Raw genomic sequence first — 26,617 nt, forward strand, 5'->3', positions numbered from 1 at the left:
TTTTATTCCTATGTGAATTGTGAACCAAACAATGCCTCACATTCCTTCATAGATGCAAACCTCTAACCCTCCAAAATAATACACTAAAGAATATTGAAAAATATTCATTAATACAATCACGTCTCTACTTCAACTCATAACCCTGTGCAGTTGTGCTAACGTGGCTCATGGAGGGTTTTTTTCTTTAGTCTTTATTTTCTAAGCCTAACCCATAAACACAAAATCATACTCCTAAATTCAAGACAAATCCATGTTTGTGCGCTTGCAAAGATAAAGTCTTCACAAAAGAAAGATTATAAATTACTACCTCCGATTTTTTTTAGTTGCAACTAAAAAAAATCGGAGGTAGTATATGAAGAATTTAACATTGTATGAGGAAAAAAAACATATTCAGAACAAATAGAGTGCAAATCTTTCCTAAATTTCATAATTGCATTATAATCTCATTTCTTTCTCTTAAAAATCAAGAACACTTTTTCGAGGGAAAACAAGATTTCCTTCATCTTTTCCTCCCATGGCATCTTCCTATCATATCACCTAAAGCTATATGACTATATCCCATGGTAAGTGGTCGAAGTATATATGGCACTTTTCCTCAAAAAAAAAAAAAAGTAAAAAAAGTATTTATGGCACTTGGAGTAGCTAGGATTGAAGGAATATTTATGCTAACTTAAATTTACAAGATGAATTAGAACGATAATTATGGGAGAAATTCCCAGCCTCTAATGCTCCTACCTCTGTACAAAATTACTGAAGATGAAAAATACAGCATTCTCATAATACAATCCGACTGCTAGAAAATCGCTTAATAAGTGATACTCCTATCAACTGCCAAATCAATGACTGATTGGAAATTTCCTAAGTAACTGTTTCAGGTGTGAAATAAGTCCTTCAGGAAATTAACAAGCAAGTAAAAATTTAAAGGATAGATGAATGGCTTTAGGTTCTCTGCTTCATCAAATACACTCAAAAGGGCAGATTTCATTTTCCAATAGATAATGCATGATAACAGCAGACCTGGTATAGCATTGAATTGAATCATGGACCATTGATTGTATCATTCCTGCATATTTCTGTTAGGAGGAAGAAGAAGAGCAAGCCTACTTTTGTATCTGTCAATTCGTTGCGATCTTTCTTCTCTAAATCTGCAAAGAGGTGCAAAAGTTTTACAAAGTTAATCCATATTTTACCGGGATATCACCTAATACATTGAAGCACTGACAACTGGAAACTCCAACCACATTAGCTTGATGTATACCCACAAAAGCAAACAAAACAGAGAGGAGATTTTTCTACGGTATAGAGGAGATTAAAATTTAATTATCATTTTTTCACATTCCACAAGAAGTTTTTTTATTGAGATAGGAGGGCTAGAGTGGTTTTTCGTCGAATCTCACCAAGCTCGTTCTCGGAGGGATTTCCCTAAAATTCCCCCTCCTACGATAGGCCTTCTCCTTACCATTTTTTTCTTTAAAAATAAAATAAATTAAAAAACCACAAAAAATAAAATAAAAATAAAGTTTCTCATTAATTAGGTCACATAGCTGAAAAAACTGTTCAAATTTCTATTCCTTATACCTTAGGGGAATGAAAGTTATAATCAAGCCTATCTAGAAGGAAGACCAAATTGTTATAATTATGATGTAAAAATCAGTTAAAAAAAATTACTACGTATAAACGGGAGTTAAAAATACTTTTTAAAACAGTGAAGCTATCTAGAATCTCTTCATGGTTGCAGTTGTGGTTTTTAATTGTTGATAAGGCTTCAACGTGGTGATTGTCTGGTTGAGAGGTTGTGCATTCCAAAAGGAGTTGGCTGTGGTTTGCGGCAGATAGGTGACTAGGATTTTGATGTTGAGTTACATTGTGAGGCGATGGTGACCAATGTTTTAAGTGGTGGCGATGGTAGGCAGGAAGATGGTCGTGGCTGCCTGGCTGGTACATGTAGTCATGAAGCTGTGATGAGGTTGGAGAGGGGTGGAAAGTGGGGGTGGTTGGCAGGTACAACAGGGCGGTGGTTGGTGTTGTCACATTAATTATTAAGTTGGCTGGGGTAGTGGGGTTATTCTAGTTATTTGGATTTTAATTATGCCTGTTGAGGTGGTCGGGTTGTTTTTATCTTTTGGTTTATGAAAGAGATAATTTAGAAACAGGTATCTAAGATTTCAGAATGTTTCAGTGATGCAATTATTTTAAGACGTCCGATAACATTAAGTGTTGCAATAATCTACAAATCGAGAACGCATGTGATTCAGAGATGGCATTTGATGCAGAAAGTCAACTTGAGTTTTCAATCATGGCTAATAAATAAACCATTTAAGCCACACAGAATCACGAGGGATATCCGGATATACCTAGCTCGAATTCTTTTAGCTCGCTTAATATGCCTGGTTAGCAGCACTTCAGCACATGGAATCTCAACCTGCATGCAGAAAGAGGGAAGTGGGATGAACACAATTGAAAAATGTCACACCATGACAATCTTCTTATCCACTTTGTTTTTAATAATATAATTAAGAAAGTTTTTTTAGAAAAATAAATAAAGAAAAGAAACTAAGGAAAGACGATAAACAGGCTCTAAACATAGAAGCCCCTCCCCTCATATTATAATTAAAAAAAATACACAAAACCACTACAGGTTGAGTAGCCTGGCCAAATCCACTTGTCTTTTATTCAATTCCCAATCAAAAAAGAGTAGCTCCAACGAGACCCATCCTCAAACCAAAATAATTGTTTTTTTGCATAATAATGGACTAGACACAGCCCAATGCCCAAAAGATTCACATCACAGAGTTAAGTCAGCTACTTAGGTCCTACACAGCTAGTAGACACCAGTCGGCCAACAGAGCACAGAGAAAGTAATCAACAACTCCAGACAGAAAAGAGGGAACCATCAAGCAATTTTAATACAACAACAATACCAAAGCTTAATTTCAATACAATGGGGTCAGTTGTATGAACAAAGATTTTACCTCTAGTGATCATCGACATAGATCCTCTCCTATTCCCCTTTAATTAAGTGCAATTGTCATAGAATAGGAATAACATTCAATAAAATAGAAAATGTAAAGAAATCGACAGATTGTTGTATTATTGATGCAAGTAAATAACCAGGGACTTAATACAACCAAGGCCTCAAAGTAGCTAATTGATCTACAAGGACGAAAGAAAGAATTACTGAATATATCAGATAATTCTCCCTTTTAACTGTCCTCTTTATATTAATACAACCAGTCCAATTTGTTGGCCTAATAGACCAACTTGGCCTGAGAAACACGCATATTTGACCCAACTTTGGCCCAATCCGACATATGATCAGCTCTAAACCAACTCCTATTATTCATTAAATCCTTCCAACTTCATGGGCAAGGCAATAACAGGATTCCTAACAACACCAATCTGCATTCCCCAAATGGTCATTCTGCTTATGTCTTCCACGCGTTAACTGAATTGGAAGTCTATAGTAAGTAGGTTGATTTACTTAAACCAAATTTCTTCTGATCATATTTAACCCCTATATCCAAGACATATAAAGCCTCCTTACTCCCCACTTTCCTTTATGTTGCAACTCCACTTAATACATTGACTGATTGACTCACCTCGTCTCCTGTTCCTTCACATGGAAGCTTTCACCGTTGCTTACCATCCGATTAACAGAGCTAGAGAATTCCCTCAAACCCCAAATTTAAAAGTCACCAGTTCCACCATCTTCAATTCTCTCTCTTTCTTTTCCCCTTTATTCACACCTCCACACTACTAACACTAGCTATAAATGGATGGTCACCCCATAGTTATTTCCAAGTTCTCTGAATTATCTCAGCATTAAAACTCAAGGTGCCTACTAGAATATTCCAATTCTATTGAATATAAAAGAATGCTACAGTCATGTCAAAAACAGAAATGAATTAATTCTACACACTACAATACTAAATTATTTTGAGTAATCTAATGTTATTCAAGATCTATCATGGATACTCATACAATATCCAAATAATATGATTAATTCTTCAACAACATCCAAAACTCGTCATGAATGCTCTAAAGGCATCCAAAAATAGCTACTGATTAGCTTGCTAACTGAATTGCACTTACCAACATATAATGAATTATTAAGTTAAACCATCTTCAATCTTCCACAATCATAAAGTAGTTACTATCTTGCACAAAAGAAAACTGTAAAATAAAATATCAATATGACAGGTATTGGAAGATAGAATGCAAGAATACCCCTATGCAGGTTCAAACTTTATGATAATATTTAAGATAACAGATATGCAGTATAGTTATAATATGATAGTCCAAGAAGAACCAACCTCATCAACTTCTGATTCATATTCATCATCTCTATCCTTTCTCTTAGGCGAGGAAGATTCATACAGACGCAGAGGCACAGGCAAGGGCTTCGGAAGAGACATTGAAACATCACCATATTGTGGCTGCAAGTATTAAAACAATTTAGTAAATGGAGATGGAAAATATAGATGAACTATAAACAAGAAAACAGCATACAAAATCTTCAGTACTTCAAAATCCAACAAAATACTCCACAGCCAAGGATTGATAGAGATTGTAACTACTAGCTATTTGGCATATCCTAATAACAACCTCCCTCAATTTAATCTCCAGGACTAAAATATGGTTTTGGTCAAACAAACAATTGCTTAGAGATACATAGATAATTGGGAATCAGTTGCATATGCTCTGCATAGATTAAAAAAGGTCCACAGATCAAACTCATTATACACTCATCACTCAATAATAAGAACAGTATAATTGAGTAATATGACCAACGTTTGCGTACTTGATTATCTTTTACGTATCCATTTCTCAACCATGATCGACAGAGCGCATATAATGAAGCCTCATCTGAAATCCTGACCTACAAAAAGTAGCCAAAACAGACTTAGTATAGAAATTTGATGGAAGATAAAAAAATGATTCGGTTTCAAGTTATAATTGCACAGGAAACTGTCCAGACCAAGATTTTCAGGAAATTAGAAAGTAGAGGCTGCGACATCAAGACAATTATCCCCATGACCCCCATTTGTACAGCAATAACAACAAAATTTGAGAAAATTTCTAAAAGAGTGCTAGCGGGATATAAAAAAAGAGAGGAAATACATATAATATATTTGAAAGAGCCTTAACAAAGGAAATAAATAGTTTGAAAAACACGAGTTTAGGCACAAAATTAAATAAGTATATAATATAAATTACATGAGTACACACATTAAGTCATGACATGCTCTCGACATGCATTTTCTCCCTCTACTCCACCCTACACAATGTCATATTGCCCTCAATTCCCAAAAAATTCATATCAGTATAAACCACCCCCTTCCAAGTTTTCTCAAGTCTTCCTCAACCCCTCACGATCCCATCATTTGCCACTCTTCAAGACTCCTTATTGGAACCTCGCTTGATCTCCATCTTACATGGCCAAACCACTTTAGGCGGTTCTCCCTCATCTTGTTCTCAATAGATGTAACTTGTACCTTCTTCCTAATCATCTCATTTCTCAATAAATCTTTTCTTGTATGGCCACACATCCAACACAACATACAAATCTCTTCCACATGGCCCACATTCATCCTATGAAAGTGACAATGCTTCACACCCCAACTTTCCGTACATTATACAATGCAAGCATGATTGTCATACGGTGAATTTACCCTTCAATGAGTTCAATCTGATATGCCGAAATCACATAAAAACCCTGTATCACTCTTCCACTTCAACCAACTTGCTTTGATTAATAAATCAAAGAAATCAAAACCTTGAACAATCCTCCCACCTAAGGTAAATTTGCCCCTAGCTCCCTAATTCTAACTCAGCTAAAATTTACATTTCAAATATACCATCTTACTTCTACTAGCCTTAAGCCTTAGGTTCCAAAGTTCGTCTCCACAATTCCAACTTACTTCCTACTCCTTCATTCATCTTATCAATCAACACAATATCATCGGCAAACATCATGCACCATGGTATATCATCTGTGAATTGAACTCGTCAATTTGTCCATGACTATGGAAAAAAGAAAAAGGCTAAGTGTAGAACCTTGATGTACTCCAATTGTAATAGCGAACTCTTTTGTCTTCTGTCTTCCCAACACTAGTCCGTACAATCTTGTTAAGTCCCTCACACGTGTCCTTAATGCAGAAATATAATCCTAAATATAATAGGACTAATAAAGTAATAATAACTATTCCTAGTTGCAAAAGACTATGCAAACTGATAAGCATCCTTTAATCTTAATGTATAGACTCAAACACCTAACTGCATAAGCTAAAATGCCAAGTGGATAAGTCAAACACAAGAAACATACGTAGTATAATAAAACAAAAACCTAAACACCTTCCCCAACCTGCATTAACTGAAAATAACTAACTTATTCCCACATGAAGAGTCAAAACAATTCTTTATTGTTCTGGGGCTGATTATCACATACACATCATTCATAAAAAGAAAAATATACCCTACCTTTCGATCTCTAAGAGTGACCAAAGTATCATCTTTGTCTTTGTCTTTGTCTCTGCATAAGTCAAAGCATTAATCATGGCTACCGGTCTACAACCTTAAAACTAAAGCTCACACGAGCAAAGAGCTAGGCCAGAAGAGATTCTCACATAGGATCTTTAGGAGCATCATTATGAGGAGCAGAGAAGGAAAATGAACCAGCCTGAACAAAATAAGCTTTCGATAAGAATTAAAAAAAAAAAAGAAAAAAAGAAAGAAAGTTAAAAAAAAACTACGAGTTAAATAGAAGCATTCAAATGCAATAATGCAAAGCACGTTAATCATAGAATACCAAGTAACAAAAAAGCACGAGTATGTAATTCTGCAAGGCACATCTACCATAAACGACCAAATAACCACCTCTCGGTTGGCAGAAACGCCGAGGCCCTGAGTATGGAAATTTTCAAAGCAACTTTATCATAAGCAACCAAGACAAAATTGTCCCATGATATGAAAAATAAGACGGAGAAAAAAAGAACAAATTAAAAAGTTTTGGTCAGTCCTCAATAAGCAATGCATAGTTTGTTACTTTCAAGTCTTATCTCAAGCACAACCTGAGACTATTGATGAGCAGTTGCAATGTAGCTTTACTTAGTAATAACTCAACCTACACTTCTATACTTGGGCCTACTAATTTTGAACATAGCATTGTACTCCCTCCATCCTAATTTAATAGTCACAAGAAGGATTGCATATATATATATATATATATATATATATATATATATATATATATATATATATATATATGTATGTTAATCAAAAGGTAGATGCAACTAAATACAGTGGAGGGATTTTATAATTGAATGAGAGGGATTTTGAGACCCTAACTTTAGGTAATCGCAAGAGAGAAGTAATAAATTACTGGTAAGTCCATAAATTAGAGGAAATGGGACAAAGAAATTAGATTGGGTGTAAATGGAAAGTCTGATAACTAGATTGGGACTGAAAGAGCATAAAAGAACCTATTGAAACTCCTTCATTTTGCTCTAATACCCGAAAAATGTTCCATAATCTTACAAGTCATATTGAGAGTGTTAGAATTTTCCTAGAATCTAATTATCTTTTTCAAATCCCTTACAACAACCTTCAAAATTTCATGCAAATATTTGTACAAATACCACATGGAAGGGAACCTAGATGTACTACTTTTGCAACTAAACCGACCCGTTCAAGATCATTAAATCACAATCTCAACGGGGCGAACGAGACAACTTAATTATGTAACACCCACAAACTTTAGCCAGGTAAGACACAAATCCCACCTAAATCAAAAGTGATGACTTCATAAAATCTAAAATACTAAGTAAAAAAGCAGCAACATTGATTCAATACTTCACTAAACATACCCTATATCTTAGCAATTAAGAAAATCCAACAAAGAAATACATAAAAAGGAACAGATTAAACCTTTGATTGAGCAATATTGTTCAAGGTAACGCCTTTAGCAGTAGCAGGGATTGGAACAGATGACATATGAACATCAGAAGGATGCAAATTAGGACTGCGAACAAACATTAAAGGATTATAAACACAATCCTGCAACAAATAGCAACCAATTTTGATTTAATTATCAAATTAGACTCGAAAATCAAATGTAAATCTTCTTGCAAAATTGATTCGATTACCATTTATCAACAGTTTATCAATTTATTTTAGAAGAACCCTAAATTACTAATAGTTAAATCATGATTATTTTTTTTTTTTTAAAAAGAACATCTTACCTCAGAAGCTTCAACAATGGAGGAGAGAAAGCTGGGAAGCCAGTTCAATGTATACGCGCTTCTACGGAAGGGATTCTAAAGAATTTCCTCCTCCCGCTGTACTGAATAGAATTTAAATTATTTATTTATTTAATTCAAATTACAAAAAAATAAAAAATTAAAAAATAAATAAATAAATAAATAAATAAAAATAAATTGGTGGAAAAAGAAAAGTAAAGTAAGTATTTAAAAACGCATGGAATATTATTTGTGATTTTTTTTTTCAAGGTAAGAAAAAGGACATTGACCGTGCCTCAACTCTCACGGTTTATTTGGTCTAGTAACACTGACCCATACGCGATTACCTAACCAAATCTTGAAATTACTTGGCTCAATTCTTATACAGAGTATGATACAGACTATCCTCACTTGAACTAAACTAACTTGATAATTAAAGTTTTTATAATGATTATTTTTTTATAAATAAATTCTGTATTTAATTAATAGAATAAAAAAATGACCCATAAAACTTAAATCAACTCGAATGATTCATACCGAAAATGACTTTTTCTAATTAACTTGATTGCCAACTCTTGTAGTGAATGAGTGTAAGATTTAGATGGATAAAGTAAGAGAAAGTGGATGAAAAAAGCGTAAATACATTTTACGAGGATATGACCAAAAATTAAAAAAGAAACACAGGAGTATTTTATTAGAGCATCTTTGATGGTTGTAATCAGAGGCTTGCTTGCAAATTTTAGAATTATCCAGTCAACTATTAGCTTGATGATTATGAGAAACTAGCTTGGAAAACAAGAAAACATAATAGTCAAATCATTTATAAGTGATCATGATCCATTTAGATAGCAATCAAGTAGCTATCTATTGAGATACAAACTTAACTACTAATGAAATTATAGCTTCAAATTTTTTGTAAAACAAGAAACCTACTTTAACAATCAATTAACTTGTTATTAAAGATTTTATAACATATAGTTAAAGATAATCATCACTTATACATCTCCCACACTATCTAAATTCAAATAATACACTTTCTTACTTCGATTTATTTTAAGTGCACCATCTTCTAAATTGACTTTTATTATTTAAGTGCATCACTTTTAAACCGGTTGTTTTTAATTTTACCTTATTCAACTCACCTTCTTAGAAACTCAAAAAAGAAAAAAAGAACAATGTGTTTTTCCATGTAGTTGATCACATTATGTGTCCAATTGATACACACAAAAATATTGACTGGGCAACCTCAGACCGACCGAGTAACCTTTAACCAAATAATCCCGGCCACATATAAAGGATAAAGTAATTCAAAATAAAAGGAACACTTTAATAGACTACTCTAAGCAAACAAATAATAATAACATAATAATCATCAACCAAAACTCACCCTCAATAATGCATTGGTTCATTGGTTGTAACATTATAATATAGACAAGAATAAAGCGAAACTTAAAATGAAAGACACAAAATGATGGGGACAACACCCCACTTTTCCCCCAGTTATTAGGCCATACCATTATATCAGACTATACCATATGTTATATCAGTCTACTTTTCTTCACTAGGGACGCGTATAACTTGCTCTATCCATCTTCTCTGTGTTCCCGCCGCCAGCTTTCCTTTATTTTTTTGTATTCTTCTCTCTTTCATCTCTGTTTCCAGCTTGGATATTACAGTATTTCAAAATTATTACCATAATAATAATTCTCAATTTGTTTGTTCAACTGAAATTCTTTCCATTCTACTTTTTGTGTTTTATATTACAAGCAAACTCAACATCTTCTTAAGAAAGGAAGAAAATTAGAAAAAGTGAAGTAAAGGGTAGTAGTATATTGTAGAGTTAAGTTTGAACAAAGAAAGAAACAAAGAAAAATGGTGAAGAACCACAAGAAGCTACAACAACAACAATCTTACATTGCTGTTTCTTCTGAAATCATAAATTCTCTCTCTTCTTCTTCTTTACAATCTCTTCTTGTAACCCATCATCAACCCCAGATTAAAAGATGTTCAAATAAGCCAAAGAAATGGGTAAAAAACCCAATGTTTTTGCTGATTTTTACTATCTTCTTGTTGGGGTTTCTGGGTATGGTTACGCTTTACTTCCTCAATCTCCCGAATGCGTGTAACCAGCATCAGTTGCGAGATGAGGAAGTTGTAGAGTTCAAAAGTAAAATGACAATATTGCCAAATAGGGTCGATTCGAGTGAAGATTTCTGGAATCAGACGAATGGGTTCGGACTCGGGTATCGGCCGTGTTTGGAGTTCAGCCAAGAGTATAGACAGACGAGTGAGGAGATAGCCAAGGATAGGACTAATTATTTGATGGTGGTTGTTAGTGGTGGGATGAATCAGCAGAGGAATCAGATTGTTGATGCTGTTGTTATTGCTAGAATTCTTGGAGCTGCTCTTGTTGTTCCTGTTTTTCAAGTAAATGTTATATGGGGAGATGAAAGGTAATTTGTTTTGCACTCGTTGCTCGTATCGTATTGTGTCGTGTTTCCTGGGGTTTATTGGTTTAGGGTTGCAATTGTTTTTATTAATTGATTGTGTGTTTGTTTGTTTGTTTGATGATTGTTCAGTGAATTTTCGGATATTTTCGATTTGGAACACTTCAAAAGGGTGCTTGCTGATGATGTAAAAATCGTTTCGTCTCTACCATCAACGTTGTTGAGGATTAAACCAGTTGAAGAGAGTCAAACTCCCTTTCATGCCACTCCTCATTGGATCCGCCATCACTACCTTGGAAAGGTAACATACTAATATAGTAATATTACTTAGTCATTTTCAGCAAATTTCAATTGGAATTCTTGTGGTTGATGTTATTGTATATGAATTTAAGCATTACTTGAGTACGCGGCTTTTACATGTAACATGTTTTTGTACTATACACGAGTATGTTTCAACACTTGAATGTATAATTAGTAGTTTTGAATGAGATTATTTGTGCTACTTGGATAAAGTTGAAATTTTAGCATTGTAAGGAATTTAAATATGGTATCTTTCCCTCCTTCGACTTGATGTTACAAATTCTGTTAATTTACATGTGAGTGAGTGGTGCTCATCTCTGATGAGTTTGCTCAAAGTGAAGGAATGGGGTGACTTATTTTGGGTTATTGCGCGGGGTAAGGCGAAATAGATGGGTTTTTGAGAATCAGAAAAGGGGAGTGGAAGAGGTTATTCACAAGGCCATTGACCTTATCAGGGAGTATGCTTTAGTTATGGAAGCGAGCAGTACTTGTGTGGTGAGCAAACAAAGCATAAGACTACCTGCGAAGCCCCAGTACCAGGCTTGCTGAAAATCCACTCCGATTTTGCTTCTATTAGTGGCTCAATTTCTGGAGTTGGAGGGGTCGTGAGGGACTCAACGGGTGATATAGTTGTTTCGGTGTGATTGAAAATTCATGGTAGGCTTCCTGTAGATGTAGGGGAAGCGTCAGCTTTGCGTTTTGTGTTGTCTATTGCCATCGAAGCTGGCTTTCGCAGGTTTGTCTTGGAGACTGACAATTTGAAGCTTTTCCACCATTTGAAGAAAGGTCTTGTTTTGCCTACTCCCTTTGGTCATGTGGTTAGGCCGTTAGGGACATTATCCTTCTAGCTAACTCTTGTAATCATGTTTCTTTTTCTTCTGTTAAAAAGGGTGGAAATATAGTTGCTCATGACTTAGCTCAACTAAGTAGTAGTTCCAATGAGACATGAGACTAGTGTGGCTTGAGGAGTATCCTCAAGAAATTTGTAGTACTGTTTTGGCAGATTGGAGTCTTTAGCTCCATAATAATATGAGTTTGCATCCCGTCAAAAAAATAAAATAGAAATGGATGCCTAGACATTTAGCTACTGCTCTATTAACATCAATAAGATCAAATTAAAATTGTAATGAAATTGACAGAAAATTCAATCACATTTGCCTGGTTTGATTAGTTATTATAGCTCTTCCAATGCTAAACTAAGTTGCAGCAATCATCTGGAGCCTTTAGTAGTTTGTGAGCTAAAAATCATTGTCTCAGTGATACTAGTAGCCAGTAGTAGACTAGTAGCTACAACAAATTTTCTACTGGCAGCCTGGCATACATCGAAGTTTTAGTAATTTGTAATTTGCATCAGATGTGTCACGTGAATCATTATTTCCAAGAAAGTCTTGTATCTAATAGTAGGTGTTATTCTGTTTGTTTTCCTTGCAGCTGAAAAAGTATAACGTTTTGTTGCTGCGTGGTCTGGACTCCAGGCTCTCTAAGGATCTCCCATCTGATCTTCAGAAGCTCCGTTGTAAGGTATCATATATGTCTTACCATGATAATCTGTTACTGTATTACTTGCAGTGAATTTTTTTCTTACCAAATTTCTTTTGCTTGCAAAGGTTGCATTTCAGGCACTCAAGTTTGCTCCTCACATTCTACAATTTGGTAACAAAATTGCTGAGAGGATGAGCAGTAAAGGCCCTTATGTTGCTCTTCATCTGCGAATGGAAAAGGATGTGTGGATAAGAACTGGATGTTCACCTGGCTTGAGCCCAGAGTACGATGACATGATAAACAATGAGAGAAAGCGTCGCCCTAAGCTTCTTACTGGCAAGTCCAACATGACCTCCCATGACAGAAAGCTTGCAGGACTTTGCCCCTTAAATGCCTTTGAGGTTGCTCGGTAAGGAATTATTTGACATTACTTTGTACTTTGATCCGTTTTTGGCATGGATGTTTTGTCTCTTACGCTTAATTCTATTATTATGCTTTCAGATTGCTCAAAGCTCTTGGTGCTCCAAAAAGTGCTAGAATATACTGGGCTGGAGGACAACCACTTGGTGGCCAAGATGCCTTGCTTCCTCTCATTAAAGAATTCCCTTACTTTTACAACAAAGAAGATCTTGCACTGCCTGGTGAACTGGAACCGTTTGCAAACAGAGCCTCGTTCATGGCTGCCATCGACTATATAGTCTGTGAGAAGAGTGATGTGTTCATGGCATCTCATGGTGGAAACATGGGACATGCTCTCCAGGTACCTTCATCAACAAATTTCAGTTTTTTAATTTTTTTTTTTTTTTTTTTTTTTAATTTTTTATTTTATAATATGGAATTGACATGAACACTTCGGAATTTATTGTCACATGATAGATGTCTCCTTGGCATTTTGTCTATACCACTCCATTTCACTGTAGATGACCTTGATGTCTATGGAAATCTTAATATTGTACATAATTAATCTATTTCCACCTTAGGAAATGTAACAGTCTTAAGAGAAGACTTGCCTAATTGTTGTATACCTTTACTTTTCATCTTAAGAAATGTAACAATTTCTTTTTGGGCATTTGATAATGTTACAATCAAACATAAACAAAAGGTTCAGAAGATGAGAAACTCTTGCTAAACCGAAATGCAATCATAAACGGCAATCTGTGGCTTGGATCAGTTTCTGACTATTCGGATTTTGTTTTTTTATACAGGGACAGAGAGCTTATGCAGGACACAAGAAGCATATAACTCCCAATAAGAGACACATGCTGCCCTACTTCATGAATTCTTCTCTGCCTGAAACCGTGTTTAACAAAATCGTGAAGGAACTCCACCACGACTCTTTAGGGCAGCCAGATTTAAGGAAAGACAAGCCAGGAAGAGATGTTACCAAGTATCCTATCCCAGAGTGCATGTGCAATACTTCTTCAAACAGTCATTCCTCTTCTTGAAAACTCACACTTAATTCGTTTCCTCATCACGTATACTTGTCAACTCTTAGGAATGGGACATGGAATAATCACTCGAAGAGAGCTAAGCCAAGGCAAATGTTACAGCAAGTATAACCGGATGATATTCATACTAACAGAATCAGTCTTACACCCTAAAAGCGCAATCTTTGGTGCACTTCAGTGCAAGGTTATTCCTTTATTCTTTCCATTCTTTTATAGATTTTGTTTAGCTTATACACCCAGTAACTTTGTAAATTTTTTTGTTTTATCACATCCTATACTTGTATATATGTACAGATAGCAACACAATCAAGATTACACGTTTATTTATTTCCTTTTCGATGTAGAACATGTGATATTGTAATGCAAGAATCAATATCAATATTATTATACAAAAGTTGTATGTAGTAGTAGATGATTACTGCAGCATAATTCTACAAGTATTATTCAGCTCAAACTTTACAGCACAAAAAATAATGGAATTCAATAATAGATACAGTACTTAGGTTCTTATCTTTATTATTGTCCACAATTTACAATTGTTTACAAGTATGTAGTCTAAGAGAAAGTCAATAATGAAATAATGATGAATGTCTATTATATAGAAGTAGGTGAGAACAGAATTAGAACATGGCATGTTCAATTTTCATTTCAAGTTGATTTGTATACCGGTAGATGGGTCACTCATTTAACAAAAATTAATAACCTCACTAGTTTTATGATAAGTTCGGGTCGAACCCACATAAACCAATTGGTTAAATTAATTAAATAGACTTCTTTAAATATATATAAATCCTCACTAATATGCGCTAATAAGACATCTTAATTAAGACTCCTGCTAAACAACAAGTATTTGTGCGAGCATATTAACACAAAAACATTTGTACAAATCCTCCAAATCTAGCTTGGCCAAGCATGAAATCAATTAGGCAAGCTAGCATTACAACTCTTCATAAAGTCATATCCTCTTATCCCTTGGTTTCTTAATGTATTTTTTTTTTCTTCTTCTTAACATTATAAAAATAATAAAAAATTATGCATTGGTTCAATTTACATCAATAAGTGTCCAATCGTTCAAAGTACCCATTATAAAGTTATAAATTATAGTAACTCTCTCTGACAAATTAGAGTGTATACTGTACCACTACAATATTCACCCTTTGGGTTTGTTCTCATTGACTGAATTGAGCTGAAATGAATTGAATTGAACTGAACTGAATATTTCATAAGAGAAGGATATTAGGAACTGAACTGAGCTGAACTGCACTGAGCTAAACTGAACTGAACTGAAAATAAACGTATGAAAATAGGCCCAAATTGTCCTTTAGTAATTACCCCATTCTTTTTTTTATTTCATCTTTTAAGGTTACCTCATATAACAACTTATTCTAAAAAAATAGGGAAATTCTCTTTGGTAGACCTCTAATACTAAACATTCTCAGTGGTCAAATGCAAAAAAAGTTATCATCCTTGGTGAACCATGTTTTAAAAAGTTTTATCAATGGTAACATTAAGCAAGGTAATTAGGCATTTTAAGCGTAACTATGGTTAACTAATGATGTAATGACTAATTTGACCCTATGGTTAACCCCTTCTTAGATTTTTTTAAAGGAAAAAAAAAAAAAAAAAAAAAACCCAAACCCCTCACCTAGCCACCAGCACCACTGCCGGCGGCTAACCCCCAGCCGGCTTGCCTTCCGACCTCCGGTCGGCGACGCCTGACCTCTACCACCTTCGGCCGGCGACGCCCCACCTCGGCCCCGTTCCTCCTCCCTTTCCCATTTCCCCCATCAATCACCACCTGCCCCACCTCCTCTCTTTCCCAGTTCCCCCACCACCGTTCGTGGGCCCTTATCGCACCCAAAACCACCACGAAAACCAACACCCCTCCCCGACGAACCCCCTCCCCGACAAAACCACCACAAACCCTTGAAATCTACCCAAAACCACCAGAAAACCGAAACCCATTTCCTGGGTTTGGTTTTTTGGGTATTTTCTGGTGTTTTGGGGTTTTTAAGGGTTTTTGGCCGGCGGGCAAGGGAGGGGGGGTCATCGGGGAAGGGCGCCGGTTTTGTGGTGGTTAGAGTGATCGGCGGTGGGCATTGGGTGGGGAAAACAGGAAGGGTCGAAAAGGGGGGAGAGAGAGAGGAGGTGGGGGCGGGGGAGGCGGGGCGTCACCGGGGGAGGCGGGGCGTCACCAGGGGAGGCCGGCGCACCAGCGAAGGTAGAGCTGGGCGCCGGTGCCGGCGTCAGTGGGGGTGTAGGAAGGGGAGGGGGAGAGGGAATGGTGGCGAATGGTGGGGAAGGTGGTGGCAGGGTGGTGTTATATTTTTTATTTTTTTAATTAATTTTAAAATGGGGGTATTTTAGGCATCACAGCTTTTTTTTACTTAGAATGGTTAACCATGGTTAAGAAATGCCTAATTACCTTGCTTAATGTTACCATTGATTAAACTTTTTAAAACATGGTTCACCAAGGATAATAACTTTTTTTGCATTTGACCACTGAGAATGTTTATTATTAGAGGTCTACCAAAGAGAATTTCCCAAAAAAATATCACATTTAACCTCCACATTTTTCTCTTTCATCAATTTCTTACAACTAAAAATTCACTTAGTACAAAGTAAAGAGTAAGTTTCCTAAAAAAAAATTATACAAAGTAAGGCATGTTTACTTCACCTTAAAAAAAATCATTTTAAGTAAAAATAATTTCAATTCACTAAAAATAAAATTCAGTTCAGTAAAAATAATTTCAGTAAAATTTAGTAATTATAAAGAAAAAATATAATAGAAAATTAGTAAAAAATAATTTCAGTTCAGTAAAAAGAAGTTCAATTAAGTAAAATTCAGTAATTATAAAGAAGAAATATAATAGAAAATCAGTAAAAAAAAAAATAAAAAAAAAAAAATTAAGTTTAGCAAAAATAATTTCAGTTCAGCAAAAAAAATTTAGTTTTGTAAAAATAATTTAAGTTCAGCAAAAAAACTTTTAGTTTGGTTTTAAGTTCGGTAAAAATAATTTCGCAGTTCAGTAAAACTAATTTCAATTTTAATAAAAATAAAGTAAAGTAAATGGGGTAAGTAACTTTACTAGCAAGTAGCAACATTACTAGTTTAACTTTCCTAAAAAAAAAAAAAAAAAAAAATACTTGTTTAACAAGAGAGGATTGGAGAGATACATTATCGTAAAATGTTTAACTCACTCCTCCCTCTTTGGCCTTTACAACATTACAACAACAGCAAAATCCTTTGTTGAGACTTGAGAGATGATGATGTTGGGTTTGTCAGGTGCACCATTTTCTTATCCCCTGAAATTCTGCAAACCCACCAAAGCCATAACCTCAAATTCTTCAGAATTTTCTCTCTCCTCTCCTGTTACTCCTCGTAATCATCTGAACAGTCCATTTGTTCCCGAGGTATGTCTCACAATACCCCACCTTTTTTTTTTTTCTGATGAACTCATGCAATTTTTTTTCATAGGGTTCAAATTTATCTAGTTTGCCAGAAAATGCAATAATTTTTTTGGGTTTTGGATGAATTAAACAAATTTTGGTACTATATGTGTAGTTTTTGTACTATTGATGAAGCTTCAAGTAAGGAAATAATTTATTATTGTTGCATTTTGTTATTGTATAATATGGTGAAGAAATTAAACTTTGCTGAATGTATGAGTTTATGTGATTTCAATGGAATGAATGGATTGACTCAAGTAACCAAGTACCCCAAATTGGTGTTTAGCATTTTTCAATGGTTTTATTTGCAGTCTTGAAATCAGGAATTTAGTATCATGTCGGATTTAACTTGGCATTTCTATGTGGGAGGGATGTCGAGTTTATAACGGTTATGACTTGAGAAGTTGAGAATGTATGTCCGCTAATAACTGGGACATTTGGAAGAGTTAAGGAAAATGGGGGATGTTTTTGGGAAGTTTGGTATACAGACATATATTGTACCCACTCTTTTATACAAGGTAGGAATTCGAAAGACTAAACTTGGGACTTTGCCTTGCTTGGACTTTGTTTCAATAAAATGTTCAATTGTATGGCCCTAGGAAGGATTTAGCTACAACTTTAGGGGGTGTTTAGTTCGCATAACAGTATGGGTTTGGAATTGGGAATCAAACTAGGATGGTATGGGTTTGAAACGTGATTCTTAATACCATGTGTTTGGTTTTGTTCGAGAATGAACATTTGTCTTTTGATTGATACCTGAGGTATAAGCCATACTCACCTCCCCTCTTGGGTTTTGAAACTCTATACCCTGTGGGTTTTAGATATAGGTCTATCGATTCTAAATCCATACCTCATTCCAAATTATGTGACCGAATACCCCGTAGGGGATTTGTCTCTTTTTTTTACCATAACACTCTAGCCTTTGGATCTAAATGTTGGCATTTGTTCTAGTTTTATTTTTTGAGTTTGTTAATTTTATAATTTTGTTACTAGTTATCATTTCCCTAATTTTAAGAATTATCCATGACAAAGGTGTGGTAACTTTATAGTGAAGATTTATTGAAGTGTGTTAATAAAACCATGACTAAGTTTAATAAACCTCATTAAAACTTTTAAAACCTTTCCATGACATACACCTACTATTATTAACGACAAAGGTTTTAATAACCATGACAAAGTTTTTCATCAGGGCTTAATTTGCTGACAAAGGTTTATTAAAACCATGACAAAGGTGTGGTAATTTTTATTAAAGCTTTAAAAGTTATCCATGACAAAGGTTTTAATAAAACTAGCTGACCATTATATCTGAAGCATAAAGTGGGTTGTTATCCTAAGTCGTGTGGTTTAACTGTTTCTATCTTCTGCTTTAGTGTTTATAAATAACTGAATAATATTTGTATTTGTATCTCAATTCTTGCTGTAATTTAAGTTATAAAAAGTTCATGAATGCTCATTATTAAATAAATGAGCTGAGTTTGAATAAGTTTAAGAGCTTGTTCAATTAATGAGCTTGAACACAAACAAAGTTACACTCTTTCAAATTAGTTCATGAATAACTCGTTTAATTAAGTTTTTGAAACTAATTTATCTGTGGTCATGAACAAGTTCATTTATAATCATTATATAACCCTTTGTTTATGTAAAACTTCACTTGTTGCCTTGATTATAACTAATCATTGAACATTATTCTATGATTTTAACTTAAATTATTTGTCTATATATTGAGATTTTCATATGTTGAATGCGCAAATCTTTATTTTCCATCTGAAAACCTTTTTATGAGAAATGTTCGTGTATTAATGGAAACATGTTTATGAATTCAGCATGATTAATAAACAAGTAGTTCACAAACACTAGAACCTTACCAACAAGCCGAGCTTGAACAGATTATAAGCTCGGTTAAAAGCTTGGGCATGTGCTTGAGCTTGCCTAAATGTAATGTCCATGGACAAGGCAGAAGCTGTGATTCCAGCCCTGTCTGTCTCGATGGATACTGGGCTCAGCTCAGTTACAACCCTATGTAAAGGCTTATGCAAATCCTTAATTTTTTTTTTCTTTTGTGACTAGTAAGAATGACGTTTTATCCTCTTTTGATGTCAATAATCCAGGTTGATTATGCAGTGGCTTCATTACACTCAGAGTTCAGGGACATCGACAATTTGGTAGCACACAATACTTCCCGTGTTCTAAAAGCCTTTCAGAATGCTCGAGTTGGATCTCATGTTAGTGGATCTGGGAACTCTATATACTGTATAGGATAATGTTTAAAGGCTTCTTTGTTAGATGGAGGATATTGAGCTTGTTAGGTATGTATTGTCTAGAGTCCTCTAGAGAGCATGTTGGCAAAGTACGTCTTCCTTATTGGGCATGCACTTGGATCTTTGCATCTGTCTGATAGCACCTGAATTGTTATCAGTCAATATAATTGTACAGATCTTACTATCTTGTCAAAAAGACAAAGGTGAAGTATGAACTTCGACTATTGTTCCAAATTTAGGATTAGTTCAGAGGTAGACATTTAAAATTATTCATTTTAACTACTGGATAAACTTTTATGTCTACAGCTACAAGGCTACCAAGCAAAAATATTTCATTTTTTTTTTCTTTCTTGGGTAACTGAGGCAGTAATGACATCTGATGTTGTCAGGAAGAATTTATGTTATATTGCTATGAAGTTATTGACAAGTGTTGATTTTTTCCATTAGTCCAACTATGTGCCTCCTTTGTTGCCCAGCCATTTAATTTTGCAGTGTTAAAGATGCAGTTTTCTTGCTCTTATTAGATAATACGTATCAATGATCTCAAGATTTCTCAACAGAGATCTCTGATCCACTTTGTGTAGTTTTTTGCTGGATGCACTGGTTATGGCCATGATGAAGCTGGAGGCCGTGAGGGTTTAGACCAAGCATTTGCCGATATATTTGGTGCTGAGTCTGCTATTGTCCGTTCACATGTATTTTGTTTCCCCATTTTCTCTCTGCATTCTTTGCCTTTTGTTCCCATTGCTATGTCTCATTGTTCATTCTTCAGTTTTTTTCAGGCACCCATGCTATTACTTGTGCTTTGTTTGCTATGTTGAGGCCAGGTGACGAGGTTAGTTATTTTTCTGGTTTACTTCTACTTGGACATTTGCTACCTAACTGCTCTACTTGCACTAGATTATTGAGATCTTTTTTTTGTTTTCTCTAATGTTTTAACTATTTCTTTTCTAGAAGTGTGTCTTGTAGACTTATTAGTTTTCCAGCTTCTGGCAGTTGCTGGTGCTCCATACGACACTTTGGAGGAAGTCATTGGAAAGCGTGACTGTGATGGGATTGGATCTCTAAAAGATTTTGGAATCAAATATCGAGAACTTGCAGTAATCTTTCCTTGCATTTCTTTGCTCTTTACTTTATTTTAGTTTTATCATATTTTCTCCTCTCAAAAATGGGCAATGAAAGCATTCAGGTGACAAGCTGCAGAACACTTATGGCTTAGATGCTATTTCAGCTTGCTGAGGATGGTGGACTTGACTGGGATGGCTTGACAAGTGCTGTCACTCCTCAAACAAGGTGTGCACTCATACAAAGATCATGCGGTTATTCATGGCGTTGCAGTTTAAGTGTCAATGAGATAGGGAAAGCAATAAAAATGATAAAGGTATTTCTGAGGCAGTAATTATTAAACTACTTTTATTTTTTTATTATTTTTTTTTTTTTTTTATCTTCGGTTAGTTTTATTAAAAGTTGTACTACAAGTAATTGTAAAATGATAAAAGATCGTAGTTATCGTGCTGTAAAAATTTCAATAATCTTACTTTATACTCCAGTAATTGTAACCTTGATGCTCTAAAGTTGGCCTAATTTTAAAATAAAGATGACTTTTTCAAGTACCGTGTCTTTGATTGTTTGTTTATGAAGATTTTCCTAAATCTTCTCTCTCTAAATTTTCTGAACATTTCTTCTGTTAACTGATCTTAGATGAGTATTTTATTATCTTATATCTTGTGTTTATAGTTTGTACTTAATAAATCTCTCTGCAAAGAAGTTTATTCAAAAATTCCATCTGCTAAAGTTGATAAAACATGCAGGTGCAGAATCCAAACTGTTTGGTCATGGTGGATAACTGCTATGGTGAATTTGTGAATGCAATTGAACCCCCAATGGTGGTATGTTTCTAACTGTATTTGTAATATTAGTGCACTGGAGAAGGAACAAGAACTTATTAGTTATTGATAGGGTGCAGATTTAATTGCTGGAAGTTTGATAAAAAATCCAGGAGGGACTATTGCACCATGTGGAGGTTATGTTGCTGGGAAAGAAAAGTGGGTGAAAGCAGCAGCGGCTCGCTTGTCTGCTCCAGGACTTGGAATTGATTGTGGCTCAACTCCTGGTGATATCATGCGGACTTTCTATCAGGGATTGTACCTTGCACCTCAGATGGTTGGGGAAGCCATCAAGGTATAATATGCTAGTTTTTTTTTTTTTTTTTTTTTTTTTTAAACTTAGAAGTCGGCCCCACTTTTGGGATTAAGGCTTTGATTGATTGATTGATTAGAAGTCTGATAATTATCTTCTTAGTTATTTCAGTTACTACATCCCTGGAACAATTCTGTAATTATATTTTTTGAACAGGGTTCATTATTAATTGCTGAGGTTATGTCTTTGAAAGGGTTCAAAGTTCAGCCACGTCCCCGAGTTCCAAGGAATGACACAGTGCAGGTCGAATAAAACTTAACTTCGTAATATTATTAGCTGGATAATGGATGCTGTTTATACATTTTGTAATAAATTATCTTTACTGTGAATCTGTGATGTTTAAATCATGTTGTGCTGGTAAATTTACTTCTTTATTATGTTGTATGTAGCAATATATATGTGGCATTTCTTTGACAAGATGATGAATCTAATTGGAAAATCTATTAGACTATACCAACATTGGTGTATATAAGTTGACGTTACTGTGATGTGTCACCTGTGTTATGCTGGACAAAATTTCTTCTTTATTATGTTGTAGTCTGGATCATTATTGGCATCATAATGACAGTTGCCTACTAGGCTCTGCTGCTCCAGTTCTAGACTTTTGCCTTAGTGTCCTTGTGAGATGGTATTTTTTGTTGCCTACATAATTAGCTAGCTAGTTCAACTATTTGTGACTTACTTGAAGCCAATCGAGTGTCTTTTCTGTGAAGGTATTTCTGTGGGTACTGGGTAGTTATCTTTTACGAAAAAGAAATCTCAAGGTAGCGTTTCTCTGTGTACATCTCATTAATTTTGCACCATAGAGGCTAGAGCAGCTACAAAACACTTATTTTTCTGAGATAATAGTTGATATTATTTCACACTTTTTTTTGAAGTAAAAGGACGAAATCTGATTATATTAGTCATATTAATTCAGGCTGTCGAGCTAGGGAATCGAGAACGCCTTATTGCTTTTTGTGAGGCGGTGCAGAGAAGCTCTCCTGTTAGCTCGTTTACAAAACCAGTGCCTGGAGCAACTGCTGGATATGCGTCAGAGGTGTGGTTAACTATACCCTTTTATTATTACATTGTGCGTGGTGCGTAATTTGTTTGGACAAAAAGCCATTTCATGATGGCTTTCTGAAAAATTCCTGGGACCAATCCAACTAATAATATTACGAAGCTAAGTTTTAATCATATTTGTATGATGCGTAATTTGTTTGGATAAAAAGCCGTTTCGCAAGTGCTAGATTTGATTGAATTGTTTTATATATTAAAAGTCTGATTTTCTTGTTCTTAGTGAATCAGTGAATGCTCACACACACACACACAGAGAGAGAGATTTTCTAGTTCTTAGTGAATCATTGAATTCTCTCTCTCTGTCTTTCTCTGGAGACCGTTGGGGTGTTTTATGGGGTTTTATAACGAGATGATCAAATTCTAATGGTTTGGTACAACTTTTATATATTGCATATCTCATAGCAGGTTAATGCAGAATATGTATTGAACATTTCTATGCTTTCCTTCCTCAATTCAGACTAACATGAGCTCAAGCTTGGTCTTTAATCAAGATGATTGTTTTGAATTTTATGTCTGCTTGTTACATTCATTAGAATAAGTTTATATTGCTTTGTATGTTTCAACGTGGCATAGTGTGTTGCTAAGAATCAATCTAAGAGGAGGGGCACTTTAGGTAGTAGGCTTGTAGCATAATCATACGGTTTTTATTAAGGAATAAGATCGTTATTAAATCAGGGTAAAAACTTTATATGAAAAGAATATTAGAGAGAGGAAAGCATTTGGAGTATTAAGGAGAGTTTTCTGTTGATTGTTTTACACTTTTGTTGAGAAAAGGCCTCTCCATTGCTTGAAAGAGTTGAAAATATCTTCTATTATTGTTGTATTTTCTAGATATTGGTAGTTTACGCTTCATCTTTTTCCATTAATCTCCATATGCCATTCCTTATTTCTGTCAGCTACTAAGTTGATTCTTAACATCGTTACACTCCTGCATTTTTTCACCTGGCAAAAAAATGGTGAGACGATGCTAGGCAAGGAGGTTCAGCTATTATGATTTACGAATAGACTTTCAGCATCTCATAGGGAGGGTATCTGTCATTTTTTTGATGATGTAGTTATTGTGGCTCACTTGTGTGTTGTATTACATCTTTTAGCGTTCTTGCTACCACAATCTGTAGGAACTAGATAAAGTTTTACTTTTACTTTTGGAATTTGGAAATATCCTCTTACTTGTTTCACCTTCACAAATTTTTGTTAATTTTTTTTTTTCCCCTAAAAAGGACCTTTTGTTCTGAGCTTCTGACTAGTTTATCTACTGGCAATGTTGTGTGCATCTACACCTACAAGAAGTGCAGTTATTTCCTGACCCTGAAATCTGCCATATAGGGTATTATTGTAGTTAGTGTCTAGGAAATACATTCAATTTTACCATTTTAAAATGTGACTGTCCCTCTCTGAGCTCTGACTCTCCAAGGCTTCCTCATCTCCCGTAACATGAAAATGAGGGTGAGAGTCAAATGAATTATTGTCTCAAGTTATTGAATTATGCATGTTCTTTCCTACAAGATCAAGAACCGACTAGGCGCTCATTTGATTTTGTGTTTGAACTATCTCTTATTCTCATCTGATTAACCTGAAATGCTTGCTAATTGCCACAATTTTTTTTAAAAAAATATATAAATAAAATAAAATAAAATGGAATATCTTGCTTCAGAAATGAATTGATTATAAGGTCTATGGTGATTCAGGTGATCTTTGCTGATGGAACCTTCATTGATGGTAGTACCAGTGAGCTGTCATGTGATGGACCACTGAGGGAGCCGTTTGCCGTATTCTGTCAGGTCTTTACTTATAATCCAACTTTTGGATCTATCTCACATCGCTTGTTTTTCTTATTGTAACAGTGAACAAAATTATGGAGTTCTCTATTTATATGGGGTGTTTGAAGTCATGTTAAATTGTATTGGGATGCCTGAATTTGATGCAGGGTGGTACTCACTGGACTCAGTGGGGATTGGTTTTGGGAGAGGTTCTTAAATCCATGAGTTAGAGCAGAGAAGCCAGTAGCATTTTTCTTCCAGAAGTATTATTCTTTTAGCCGAGGTAAAGAGAATCCTGGTGGCACTTTTAAATCTGTAGCACTAGCTAAAGGATTTATATTGAATAATATTGACACCCGTGTATCATGGACAGTTTTGTCAACATTTAAGTGCATGGATCTTCATACAACTGATACAAGTGCAATATAGTACAAGGAAGAACTACTCTTGCAGTGAGAATGGGAAAAGGCAACAACCTAATTTTGTTAATTGTTTGAAGCAAATGATGTGTGATTTCTGAAAGGCTCTTACAGCTTCCCTTGCCTTGGTTAAGGAAGAAAGGCTGATGCTGCCTCAAGACTGACTGCTTCTATCTTAAGTTAGTATATTTATCAGTTCATAATTTTTATATATTTTGCTCATTCAGGAAGAAAGAGTTCTTTTCTTATCTTTATATCATCCGTTTAATTAGGAGGCAAATGCATCTCCTAGACCTACCATACGGTCCATAACTTGTTACCGTGGAAACTCTAGTAACTTGTTTGAGTTCTCTTGCATGATTTCCATCTGCTCACAACAAACCTTTGTAAAATATCCCTGGATTTTGAAATGAAATTAAATAATGAAATTCATATGTTGTGATTATGTGGGTTGTTATGCTAATTATCATTGTGTTCATGATGCAAAACGCTTTGCTCTTCCGCTTCATATATATGTGCTTGAGTTCTAATATGGAAGTTATCATTGTTTGGTTCTCTTTTGCTGCAGGAAACCTTAAATCAAGTCTTTGCTTTGTTCAGGGGCCAAAGAAATGATGCAGTCATGCCTAAATGTCTGAACAACTTTGATGTAAACAGTTGATCTTCAACGAATCAAAAACCAGCTTCTTTTGACTTGATTCTCATTAAACACTGATCATATATTTTTCGAGGCTTTGAAGCCTGAACATTATTACTGTCTAGAATTATCATGAAAAAACAGTTTTTTGTACAAATTTTGTTTAGATTTTATAGAAGGGATTTGAGGATAACAGTAGAAGGTAATAGAAAATGATTGTTAATTGTATTGAATATTAGAAAAAGTAAGAGGGAGAAAGGGATAGCTCAAGTGGTTAGAGCTTTTCTCCCGATTTGCAGGAGATTCCGGGATCGATAAAAGGGAAGGAAAAATTAAATTAAAAAATCTCATAATAATCCAAGTTATAAATAGACTGTCTAAAGGTTTAGGGGATTTGATAATCATACAAAGGCATGGAGAAAATAGCAAAAAAATAATGTCTAAAAATTATATTGACTTTTCTTTACACCTTAGGTATGTGTTTGATTTAGTTACATGTATAAATTATTTTAGTAGTTTGTAGTCTTGTACATTGTACACAGTTACGAACATGAAATGATATATGGAATCTTAAGGACATTTAAACTATTAAACTTCAGTGTAGTGATCCTTAAGAAAAAAAATATATATAGAAAAGAAGGTTAATGGTAGAAATTGCATCATATATGAGTAAATAATATTATTAATATATCTAGCAATCTCGACTCTCAAGCATATGAGAAAATATACAAGTATAATAAATCAAGAAAGCTTGACATAGAGTACACAACGTGTTTGTCTACTATGCTACTTGAATGCATCAAGCCATGCAGAAAAGTGAAGAAAGTGCTTCAAGTTGGGTATTTGGTATTCTACGAAGTATTTTCTAACATTACAGAGACTATGGCCATGATTGATGATTGTATCCTGCCATGAAGC

General features: G+C 34.8%; 3 protein-coding genes across 7 annotated transcripts; 2 read left to right on the forward strand and 1 right to left on the reverse strand.

Moving 5' to 3' along the window:
• Positions 1–602: 602 nt before the first annotated feature.
• LOC145627249 (uncharacterized) lies at positions 603–8,366 on the reverse strand. 4 transcript variants are annotated; one of them, XM_081679639.1, is made up of 8 exons: positions 8,241–8,366; positions 7,927–8,055; positions 6,627–6,679; positions 6,481–6,526; positions 4,802–4,879; positions 4,314–4,436; positions 2,355–2,422; positions 603–1,145 (listed from the first exon to the last, which is right to left on the reverse strand). In XM_081679639.1, exons 2-8 carry the CDS (start codon positions 8,032–8,034, stop codon positions 1,058–1,060), a joined length of 564 nt encoding a protein of 187 aa, XP_081535765.1. In that variant the 5' UTR covers positions 8,035–8,055; positions 8,241–8,366; the 3' UTR covers positions 603–1,057. The 4 variants fall into 4 exon arrangements, with proteins under 4 accessions (XP_081535765.1, XP_081535764.1, XP_081535767.1 ...); XM_081679638.1 differs by having other exon boundaries at positions 6,481–6,532; XM_081679641.1 differs by having other exon boundaries at positions 6,481–6,532; positions 7,927–8,020; positions 8,241–8,354.
• A 1,441-nt stretch (positions 8,367–9,807) lies between these two features.
• On the forward strand, positions 9,808–14,393 carry LOC145627250 (O-fucosyltransferase 20-like). Its single transcript, XM_081679643.1, has 6 exons — positions 9,808–10,690; positions 10,817–10,985; positions 12,416–12,505; positions 12,592–12,875; positions 12,968–13,226; positions 13,672–14,393. Exons 1-6 carry the CDS (start codon positions 10,110–10,112, stop codon positions 13,909–13,911), a joined length of 1,623 nt encoding a protein of 540 aa, XP_081535769.1. The 5' UTR covers positions 9,808–10,109; the 3' UTR covers positions 13,912–14,393.
• A 2,729-nt stretch (positions 14,394–17,122) lies between these two features.
• On the forward strand, positions 17,123–25,897 carry LOC145629308 (uncharacterized). Of its 2 annotated transcripts, XM_081681874.1 has the most exons (14): positions 17,123–17,328; positions 19,473–19,586; positions 20,207–20,317; positions 20,395–20,457; positions 20,609–20,722; positions 20,854–21,003; positions 21,434–21,511; positions 21,582–21,803; positions 21,978–22,064; positions 22,741–22,860; positions 24,572–24,664; positions 24,811–24,926; positions 25,017–25,241; positions 25,631–25,897. In XM_081681874.1, the coding sequence occupies exons 1-12, from the start codon at positions 17,179–17,181 to the stop codon at positions 24,871–24,873; spliced, it is 1,365 nt and encodes a 454-aa protein (XP_081538000.1). In that variant the 5' UTR covers positions 17,123–17,178; the 3' UTR covers positions 24,874–24,926; positions 25,017–25,241; positions 25,631–25,897. The 2 variants fall into 2 exon arrangements, with proteins under 2 accessions (XP_081538000.1, XP_081538001.1); XM_081681875.1 differs by lacking the exon at positions 25,631–25,897 and having other exon boundaries at positions 25,017–25,507.
• The last annotated feature ends 720 nt before the right edge of the window (positions 25,898–26,617 follow it).

Source organism: Chenopodium album, chromosome 4 (assembly GCF_948465745.1).
Source record: "Chenopodium album chromosome 4, dcCheAlbu1.1, whole genome shotgun sequence".
NCBI classification, from domain to species: Eukaryota; Viridiplantae; Streptophyta; class Magnoliopsida; order Caryophyllales; family Amaranthaceae; genus Chenopodium; species Chenopodium album.

What these genes read in the sequence shown, in the direction of transcription:
- LOC145627249 (XM_081679638.1), bottom strand. Translation starts at nt 8,034, where the DNA reads ATGTTTGTTCGCAGTCCTAATTTGCATCCTTCTGATGTTCATATGTCA. An exon ending in GATGCTCCTAAAGATCCTAT is followed by an intron (nt 6,533 to 6,626) that starts GTGAGAATCTCT and finishes TGACTTATGCAG; the next exon opens with AGACAAAGACAAAGACAAAG. An exon ending in GATACGTAAAAGATAATCAA is followed by an intron (nt 4,437 to 4,801) that starts GTACGCAAACGT and finishes TAATACTTGCAG; the next exon opens with CCACAATATGGTGATGTTTC.
- LOC145629308 (XM_081681874.1), top strand. Translation starts at nt 17,179, where the DNA reads ATGATGATGTTGGGTTTGTCAGGTGCACCATTTTCTTATCCCCTGAAA. An exon ending in ACAGTCCATTTGTTCCCGAG is followed by an intron (nt 17,329 to 19,472) that starts GTATGTCTCACA and finishes TCAATAATCCAG; the next exon opens with GTTGATTATGCAGTGGCTTC. An exon ending in AAGCAATAAAAATGATAAAG is followed by an intron (nt 21,004 to 21,433) that starts GTATTTCTGAGG and finishes TAAAACATGCAG; the next exon opens with GTGCAGAATCCAAACTGTTT.
- LOC145627250 (XM_081679643.1), top strand. Translation starts at nt 10,110, where the DNA reads ATGGTGAAGAACCACAAGAAGCTACAACAACAACAATCTTACATTGCT. An exon ending in TTCAGAAGCTCCGTTGTAAG is followed by an intron (nt 12,506 to 12,591) that starts GTATCATATATG and finishes TTGCTTGCAAAG; the next exon opens with GTTGCATTTCAGGCACTCAA. An exon ending in ACATGGGACATGCTCTCCAG is followed by an intron (nt 13,227 to 13,671) that starts GTACCTTCATCA and finishes TTTTTTATACAG; the next exon opens with GGACAGAGAGCTTATGCAGG.